This window comes from Myotis davidii, unplaced genomic scaffold (genome assembly GCF_000327345.1).
Source record: "Myotis davidii unplaced genomic scaffold, ASM32734v1 scaffold892, whole genome shotgun sequence".
NCBI classification, from domain to species: domain Eukaryota; kingdom Metazoa; phylum Chordata; class Mammalia; order Chiroptera; family Vespertilionidae; genus Myotis; species Myotis davidii.
The window spans coordinates 1,306,957-1,316,943 of record NW_006284341.1 but is presented as its reverse complement, the minus strand read 5'-3'; the positions used below and the strand labels follow the sequence as shown (position 1 = coordinate 1,316,943).

The following is a 9,987-nucleotide window of genomic DNA, read 5'->3' as shown; positions in this document are numbered from 1 at the left end:
CAGCAACTTTTGAAAACTTGGGAAACAGCAGCATCCTAGTACTCACCGAGGGCACTGTCCACCGCAGCAGTGCTGGAGCGCCTTCTGGGGCTTTGTGGGCAGCATGTGGCCACAGGGACAGCCCAATAGAGGAAGGACATGTGGGCTGCATGGGCCTGCTACTGAAGGACTAGTTTGTGGCACATTAAAGCACTGGTAAACTCTGGGGTTTGCTGGTTTCTGATTAAAAATGAAAAATTAAGAAAAAGACTTATTTTATAGATGTTACCTTGTGACATTTGGAAAACTATTTGCGGAGGTTTCTTAGTTTGCTAGTTAGTTACGTCTACTATAATAAAATGCCATAGACTGGAGGGGGGGTATTATACATAGAATTTTATTCTCTCTCAGTTCTGGAAGCTGAAAGTCCAAGATCAAGGTGTTGGCACATGAATTTGGAGAAAATAAATTCAGCCCATAATGGCAGATGTCCAATTCCATAGTAGGAAGTTCAGACTCCCAGACAAGCTGCATAATCTAGAAAAAGCTGGCTCTAATTTTAAAGAAAACTGTGCTCAGAATGTTCAGGTACTTTTAATAGTTTTAAAAAAATAAACTACCACTTTCCTTTTTTAAGCCTAGAGCACATTTTTCTTATTTTTATAATAAAATGTGAGTAGATAACAGGTTCCTATAAGAATTTCTAAGCTTGTTATAAACAATAGAGAGATAAACAAATCAAGGCTGAGAGGTACAAAAGAGTAGACACAACTGAAACAACTTATTTGGGGCAATCAGTTCTATATATCTCGGCAACTCCTCAAGTCATCACCAAGGAAACCCACTGAACCATCACAAAATACCTCTAAACTGGAAACAACACCAATGTCCATCAACAACAGAATGGATAAGTAAATTGTTATTGTATCAGATACTGGAATACTACACAGCCATGAAAATGAAGGGATTGCTGCTTCACACAGCAGCATAAATGAATCTCACAATTTCATGTTGAGTGAAAGAAGCCAGGCTCAAAAGACTGCATTAAACAAGATTCCATTTATATGACATTCAAGAGCACACAAAACTAATCCCTGGTGATCAAGGTCAGAATAGTGATAAGTTTGGGTAGGTAATTGGCTGGGAAAGGGCAAAAGGAAGCCTGCTGGGAGCTAGAAATAAATATTCCATATCTTAATCTGGGTGGTTTTTACATGGGTGTGTACATTTATAAAAATTCATCAAGCCGTATACTTAAGATTTATGTGTTTTACTGTATATAAGTGAAATGTCAGTTGGAATATTTTAAATGCTGCAGAGTAAAGGAAATCAGTATATATATGTTCCTTACAATTGTAGATTTCATTTATCAAACAAGCATTCGAATATTCTATTGACTGATAGTTACCAAGGTTTCATTAAGCAATATATGACTGCTAAGTGAGAGAAAGACAAGTGCTGTATGATATCACTTATATGTGGAATCTAAAAATTCAAATTCAGCCCCAGCTGGTTTAGCTCAATGGATAGAGCATTGGCTTGCAGACTGAAGGGTCCCAGGTTCGATACCAGTCAAGGGCACATGCCTGAATTGCATGCTCTATCCCCAGTAGGGCACGTGCAGGAGGCAGCCAATCAATGATTCTCTCTCATCATTGATGTTTCTATCTTTCTCTCCCTCTCCCTTCCTCTCTGAAATTAATAAAAATATATTTAAAATAAATAAACATAAAAATTCAAACTCAGAGAAGCATGTGGTGGTTACCAAGGACTGGAGGATAGAGGAAAATAAGGAGATATTGGTCAAAGGGTACCAATTTCCAGTTATAAGATTAACAAATTCTGGGGATCTAACACACAGCATGATGATTATGATAATATTACTAGGTTATATACTTGAAAGTTGCTGAGAGGGTAGATCTTAAATTCAGGATGGAAGTGTTAGCTAATGCTATCATGATAATCATTTTGCAATTCATTAACATACCAAATCAACACATGTACACCTTTGACTTACATAATGTGATATGTCAATTATATCTCTGCAGTTCAAATAGATTAAGCACTCCTTAATATGGGGCCCTTAAACATGGAAAAAGAAGGCTATTTATTGCATGGATAAAAGGAACAGAAAATACCCCTCAGGTCAAATTCATCACAGGTTTTTAGCATTTTACCCCTGGGGAAGGATAAGGGTTACAGTGAGTGGGGCTCTACTGCCGCCTCCTGGAGCATGGCGTGGCAGCACTGGGCTGTCCTGGGCAGAGCCAAAGGAGTAGGGTGTCATCCCAGGGAAATGGATGGAAGGCCAATTGCAGCCACCCCCAAGTTCAGGTGTTTCAGAACTCTCCTTAAATGGTTTCTGTCCATTCCAGCAGAACTGACTTCTTCCCTCTACCAGAGGAGGGAGAAGCACTTGTCTCTCACAAACTTCTTTCCTTCCAGGACCCAACAGAAGAAAGGGGACCTGACCGCCTTACTTAAGATGAAATAAGAACAGTGTAATTAAAACTACATCCCTCTGACTAGGTTGCATTTCCCAGTACAAAATAATTTTTTTTTATCCCACAATATAGTTTGAGCCAAACTGTATTAACTGAATCTGGTGTTTGCCTTTGTTTTCAGGAGGTAGGAGACACATCTACAGAAGAATATCTCCAATAGTCAAGCTAAAATCTGCTTATGAAATGACCTTTAATATCTTTCTTCACAGAAGAAGGAACTCAAATGGCCTATAAATCAGTAATAAGAAAAATATATGAAAGTATATATAACTTAAGTAGTCATCAAGAAAATGTAAACTAAAGCAAAATAATTTTCACCCATCTAATTGCTGAAAATAAAATTAATATCTAAAATAGTTTCAATATAGGAAACAGACTTTCTCATACACTGTTGATAGTAATGTAAATTGATATAGCACTTTTGGGGGACAATTCAGAAGAATCAGTCAAAATCTAAAATGAAACATACCTTTTGCAGCTTCAAACTGTCCACCTCTGTTGAGCATTGCGATGGTTTCGCCAGCATCCATTCTCTTCCCCCGGGTGTTGAGGGAGCCAGGTGTTCCACGGGGAGGCTGTGACTGGCCTGAACCAATGAGCATAACCCCATGTCCTTTAGCGCCCATTAATTCAGACAAAGGAATTTAACAAAGGCCCACGCTAATCAGAACATGCCATTCCCCAGGCTATAGTGCTTGACTCAAGGTGAGCAGTATCCAAATCTGGCTTAATCAGAGTGAAGTTTTGTTTAGTGGCTGGAGGAATGCATTTCTTCCTCTTTTAAGAGAATGAGGACGTGTATAGCTCCAGGAGTCTAAGCTCTCAAAGTTTATATTATCTAAACAAAAAATGTTTTAATGGATTCCAGATCTAAAAATCATGACCATGCATGATTCAACAAACATGCATGGCTCTATCATTTATTGAGCAACTGACACTGAATAAATTCCTTAAACTTTGTAAGTCTATTACCTTGCCTGTAAAATATGACTAACATTCCTATCTTCGTAGGGATATTATTACTATTGTCCCACAGGAATTGCTTTGCTAGATGGTATGGAACAGAGATAAATAAAGTGTGGTTCTCAATCTTCAGAAACACAGAAAATGTAGTGGGCAGTGACACTGAGTATTGCTCTTGCACATGTGCCTTCAGAATCTGGCCCTGACTCTTCTGCAGGAGCCTAGGAGCAACTTCATAAACAGATGTTTCTACTTACAAAATATGTCTAGTGGTCGACAGACAAGGAGGTATTCATATCAGAAAGGGAGTGATAATCCAAGGAAGAAGGCTAAAAACAGGGAAGCAACCAAGCGAAGCACTGTTGCCATGGGGCGGAGAGACGGCTTTTAATCCTAGCAGCAATATTAATAGAGATCACTTTCCAGATAGATGAATGAAGGAGATAGATGAATGAAGATAAGCTGACATAAAAACCTGCTCCCTTGAATGATAGGCAAATCCCTACCCTAATCTATGGATAGGAAAACAGGCTGCACTGAGATATTTTTATTTCATTTTCCTGGTTCTTGTTTTCATTCATGTTAGACAACAATACACTTTCCAAAGTTTTGTTAGAACCTTCCTCACTTCCACTGGAGATGCCCTTGCATGACAAAGCAGAACAAGAAGGATTAAATAAGGCTCTACCTGCCGGGGGAGGGGAGCGGATTTCACTGAGAGCAAAAGACCATGACATTTTATGGGTGGATTTTGGTTTTGTGAAGAAAATGTCTCAAGTGTATAATACATTTGATGTCAGATATCCCAAAACATCTATAAACACAAAGGTCTAAACCACAAGTCACACAAATTACATACAAGTGATAACGAGTGATGTCAAGATTTGGGGCCAAGTACTTCGCAGAAAGGACATGTTAAAAAACAGTCCAGCTGGTGTGGCTCAATGGTTGAGTGTCGACCTATGAACCAGGAGGTCACAGTTCCATTCCCAGTCAGGGCACATGCCCAGGTTGCAGGCTCAATTCCAGTGGGAGGCCTGCAGGAGGCAGCCAATCAATGATACTCTCTCATCATTGATGTTTCTATCTCTTTCATCTTATCCCTTCCTCTCTGAAATCAATAAAAATATTTTTTTAAAGAAACAGATAAACTATAGGTTCATTATATTTTCAAATTAGTTCATGTCTAAAGCTATCAAAGGAAAAAATAAAACCATTTTAAAAGCAATGTAAAAACATAATTTTTCACTCACATAGTGTTAGGGGCCCATTTCTAATGTAGAAACACAAAGCAATAAAGAAAAATCCACTTGGTCCAATACATTAGGACTAGCCTTAAAGTTTTAGGAGCAGTGACCCTCGAATTTCGGATCCTCTGCCAGTGGCTCGGTTACATTGAGGAGGGCTCAGAAAATAAGTCAGTCACATTTTTTCAATCTAATCTGATTTACAGTTGCTTATAGATCCAGCCTTATATTTTAGCACAATTAAGATAAAAAAACCAATAATGAGAGAGTCACACAAGGCAACACATCATCTACGCTTCCATTTCAATAGGAAGTTAGCTAATCTAACCCAGCAAGGGATTCTCAATCAGGAGAATCGGGTTCTAAGCCTGGCTCTGTCACCACCTTTACCAGGTAGTCTTTACAAGACATGTTACTCTATGACCAGATGGCTTGTATCACTGGCTGACCAAGAAATTTAACTTGTCATCCCTATATCCTGACTTTCCCAAAAAGAATTAACTGATTATTTCCAACATATTTGTTACTACCATACAGTGTCCTATACATTGCTTATAGTTTATTAATTAAATAATGCAAATAAAAACTATGGAGCTCAATAACATATAATATTTATTAATTGTAAAATATACATACACACAGCAAGCCCATTTTCCTACTAGTACATATACATATTTCCTATTAGTATGTGACTTAATCATATCCTTTTGTAAGGAAAGAAAAAGTAACCTTAAATTGAAAAAAAAAAAAAAGGATTATTTTAGTTCAGGGTCTATAGCCCCAGTTTGCAAAATCTTTTTCAAGTAGTACTTCCAAGATTCTAACCAGATATGAGCTTCAAGTCTCAAGTTGGACTTATAGTAATAGTTTTTAGTTCTTTAGTTCTAAAGTGGACAAAATGTTTTAATCGATAAAAGATACCAAGAGCAAATATAGAATGAAAAAGGTCTAATCCTAGACCTTCAGACATTGAGGTGATATTTTCACACCAATCTTTAAATAAAATTAACATTGAAATAAACTGGACAGCTACTTGGCTTTTAAGTAGTGTCTGCTTTTTATGCTGTGGTGGCTGCTGACAACATAATTCAAAGTAAAAATAATAATATTTTAATTTGAGGCCTATTAATGCCTATACACTAACTTTGTTCAGCATGTTAGCCATACCTCATCTAGTCAAACACCTGGTCAGAGGTTAGAGATAGAGCTTTAAAATCAAGATCAAAGTTTAACTGAGCCACCTACATAGACTTTTACATTGCAGCCCCTTATTTTGCCTCCTGAATATCCTACTCTTTTGAGGCTCAAGTAACTATGATTAGAATTTTAATATTAAGCTCCACAGGGTAGGTAATAGAGAAAAGTGCTAGTAAAATTCCTGGGCTAAGTTCTAATCAATGTCTTTTGGAAAAAACAACAACATACTATTAATTGGTTAAGGCAAAAAAAAAAAACCCCACACAAATTCTGGTCCCCTTAACAATCATTCTCTAAAACAGTAAATGCAGAGCATGACTAGAAACCCAGAAACAAAAATTGGTTTAACTCTCCCACCTAAACATTGAGGACCAGTGCATTAGGAAAGATGTGTGTCCTGTGGGTTAACAATTTTGCACCTTGGTTAAAGCTTTTGGGAAGGCCTAGGTGTTTGAGGAAATAAGAAGACAGGAATATCTCTGGGATTTTAGAAAGATTTTCTATGTAATATCACCTTCAAACTATCAGCGGATAGGAGTAAAGTCCAGAACAAAGTTCATCCCCTGCCCACAGCCTCTTCGGCTGGGGAGTTGAGCAGGATTCAGCCCAGAGAAGAGAGTCAACTGGCTTGACCAAAACAAGATGTTAAATCCATTAAACTCTGAATGCTCAGTAAAATAAAGCTAAAACTGTTCAAATTTGGGCATTCTTGGGAAAATTGCCAATGTGTGTACCAGTAGCAGGATCTGTGTAATTAATGGTGATGTTATTTACAGAGGGAGTCACAGGAACGTTAGCCCCAGAATCATACAGTGCAAAGAACTATCCAAATCGTTAGAAATAAAAAGGTTTCTTTGCGAAACTTGCATTTAAGGTGGTTCTTAGAAGATCCGCAGAGAGGCAGATTCCCATGATACACTGATCAAACATCAACTATACTCACAGGAACCAAAGAAATACATCTATCCATAAAGAGCAGTCACATATCTTGCTAAAGCCTAGAAACAAGCAAGATTCTTAAATGTGTTTTCATAGTTAGGTTAGGGTAAAGGAAACATTTTTTTTTTTTTTTACTGATCCTAGTTTTTTCATTTTCTTCAACTGATCCTAGTTTTTAGCTCCCACATTCACAAACACATTCCTAAATAAATGTACACATCAATGCAGGTAACACACAAAATTTGATGCATAAGTAACATAAACTTTTATAATCTTTCTCCCCTTTTTTACTTACTGTTAATCTTGGGTACCTTTAAATACACAACCCACTAATAGTAAATATACACTCATGTAACAAGAACCATATCACTATTCTTTCATTGGATTATCTTGAAGTAGCATCAGTGGACTTCAAAGATGATGGCTGACAGTTGGGGAGGACACTTGCCCAATCTTCCTTTGAAACTCCTGGAAGTCATTGTCTTTCCTTCTGCAAAACATTTCTCAGAAAATGCAGGCAGTTCAGAAGTAAATGATCAAAACCACGTCTATCTCCTCCTGGGATATCAGCACTTTTGTTCCAGGAGGATGTCATCTCAAGCGCTAGAGCAGCATCTAAAAGGACAGGAGGAATACATGCCACCAAATACTTTACATAAAATCTTTCTAGATGTCTATCCCACTTGTTTTCTCACTTCGTATTTAAAACTATACAAAACATTTCCCAGAAAAGGTTACACAGCTTTAAATATGGGAAAGCAGACCTACCCCGTTCAGAACCAAACTGACATTCAGTGCTGGTGTTCCATCCAAGGTAAGTCAGCCTCCGAGTCCTCTGGCAGGGGAGATCCTGGTGCCTGTAAATTCACAATCCAGCATTACAGATTCCAGTCATTGTAAGTCCCACTTCCTGAAAACCCTAATTTTTGTTGTTCAATTGCCAGATGTTTAAAATGAACTATTCATGCCGTAACCAGTTTGGCTCAATGGATAGAGAGCATCAGCCTGCGGACTCAAGGGTCCCAGGTTTGATTCCGGTCAAGGGCATGTACCTTGGTTGCGAGCACATCCCTAGGAGAGTGTGTGCAGGAGGCAGCTGATCGATGTTTCTCTCTCATCGATGTTTCTAACTCTCTATCCCTCTCCCTTCCTCTCTGTAAAAAATCAATAAAATATATTTTTTAAAAAATAAAATTAAATTAACTATTCATAGCTCAAATTACTTGCACTGAAGATGAAGTAAGGGGATGTTATTTTTTTGACCTCTTTGTTGACACATATATTAAAGTATACTTTGGATGTGCCAGAGCAGTGCAAACCCACTACAAACCCCCTCTCCTACTTATTATAAAACGAACAATCAGAACGAACAAAGAACATTTGGGGAAAATACAAAAAACAAAACAAAACCAAAAAAAAAAACACCACTAAGGATTAAGGAGAGCAGTCAAAATTTGAAGATGTGGTCTTTCATATGGGGGTAGATTTCCAATTTTGTTTTCTCCTCCTGTGGCTTTGCCTAGTCTCAAAGTAGTAAGGAAGTGCAGTAGGCTCAACGTCTAGAAGAAACTCCATCTTTATAGAGAAACCAGGAAAAGGAATCCCTGCAGGCCAAAAAGGATGGGGGTAATTCTGAAGGGACGAGAACTAGAAAAAGGGGTCCTCTAATTCTGTATATAAGCCACAGAAGTCTCAGTGCAACTCCTGAGATACGCACATGGGAGAGCTTTAGTCCAGCTCTGAGATCTCGGCTGGCTGAAAGCAGGTTTCTGGGGTTTTGTTTAGCTTCTATATTTGTAATAATGTTTCAAACTGCAAGCTCAGAGGCTGGCAGTGGCAGGTGGGGAACGTTGGAGTCCTCCGTCACTGAAGCAAGCGAGCCTCATGTTTGCTTCAAGCTGCCTGGCTACCAGCCGCCCTCTTGGCTCTAGTTAATTTGCATATCACCCTGAATAGCCAATGGGAAGCGTAGCGGAGGTACAGCTAATTACCATGTTTCTCTTTTATTAGATAGGATATATATATATATATAGTGTGTGTGTGTGTGTATAGTTATTTTTAAGTAGCCATTATAACTATGGTATATGAGATGAAAGAAAACATAATGAAATTAAGGAACAGGAATTCTTAGTAGAAGAGTAGAACTCTAAAACAGAACTAAATAGATATTTAGAATTAAAAAACAGTACTGAAACTTTTAAACTTCACTGGATGGGCTTGATCGCAGAATGCAAATGACAAAGTAGAGAGTTAAAAAACTTTATGACAGATCAATAGAAATGACCTAGTCCTAAGAATAAAGAGAGAAAAGATTGATGAGCATGAACAGATTCTCAGGAACCTGTGAGAAAATACCAAAAGTTCTAACATATATGTCACTGGAATCTCAGAAAGAGAAAAGAGATTGTGGCGGGAAAATTTTTTTGAAAAAATAAGGTCTAAAAACTTCCCTAATTAGGTATAAGTTTACAGATTTAAGCTCAGAAAACCCCAAACAGGATACATTAAAACAAACAACAACAAAAAACTATGCCTACACATATTATACTCAACCTAATGAACACAAAAGATTAAATCTTGAAAGCAGCCAGAGAAAAATGAAACATTACATACAGGAGAATAATTATTCAAATACCTGAGAATTTCCCCCAAGAAATCACAGAAATCGGAAAAGAGGAATAACGTCCTTATTGTCTTGCGAGAGAAAAAAAATTTAAAACAACCTACCAACTCAAATTTTATATCCAATAAAAATATACTTTAGGAACAAAAGCAAAATAAAGTCATTCTCAAATGAAGGAAAACTAAGAGTTTATCAACATCTGACTTACTCTGCAAGAATTGCAAAAAGGAAGATTTTCGCTGGAAGGAAAATACCAGAAAATAAAACTGTAATCTTTAAGAAAAAAGAAAAAACAAAAATGATAAGTAGCTAGGAAAATATAGAAGACTACTTTTTTCTCATAAATTGTTTAAAATATTTATGACTGCTTAAAGCAAAATGTATGACAGTGTAGTGGAGTTTTCAATGTACGTAAATAAAATATATATGATTAACTCTAACATAAAGTTCAAGTTGGTGGACCAGCCAGCCATAGTGGCTCAGTTGATTGAGTGTCGTCCTGTGCACCGGTTACTAGTTAGTTCAATTCCCAGTC

The 9,987-nt window shown here is 37.4% G+C and overlaps 1 protein-coding gene across 3 annotated transcripts in view; it reads right to left on the bottom strand.

Annotated features, from left to right (window-relative positions):
* Nucleotides 1–7,204: 7,204 nt before the first annotated feature.
* Nucleotides 7,205–9,987, bottom strand: part of CDKL2 (cyclin dependent kinase like 2) — a 36,225-nt gene continuing 33,442 nt past the window's right edge. For all 3 annotated transcript variants that reach the window (XM_006754567.2, XM_015570387.1, XM_006754568.2), the window contains 2 exons: nt 7,598–7,686; nt 7,205–7,444 (listed from right to left, as the gene is read on the bottom strand). In XM_006754567.2, the coding sequence (XP_006754630.1) occupies nt 7,621–7,686 (66 nt within the window). In that variant the 3' untranslated portion in view covers nt 7,205–7,444; nt 7,598–7,620. The remainder of the gene's footprint in view (nt 7,445–7,597; nt 7,687–9,987) is intronic.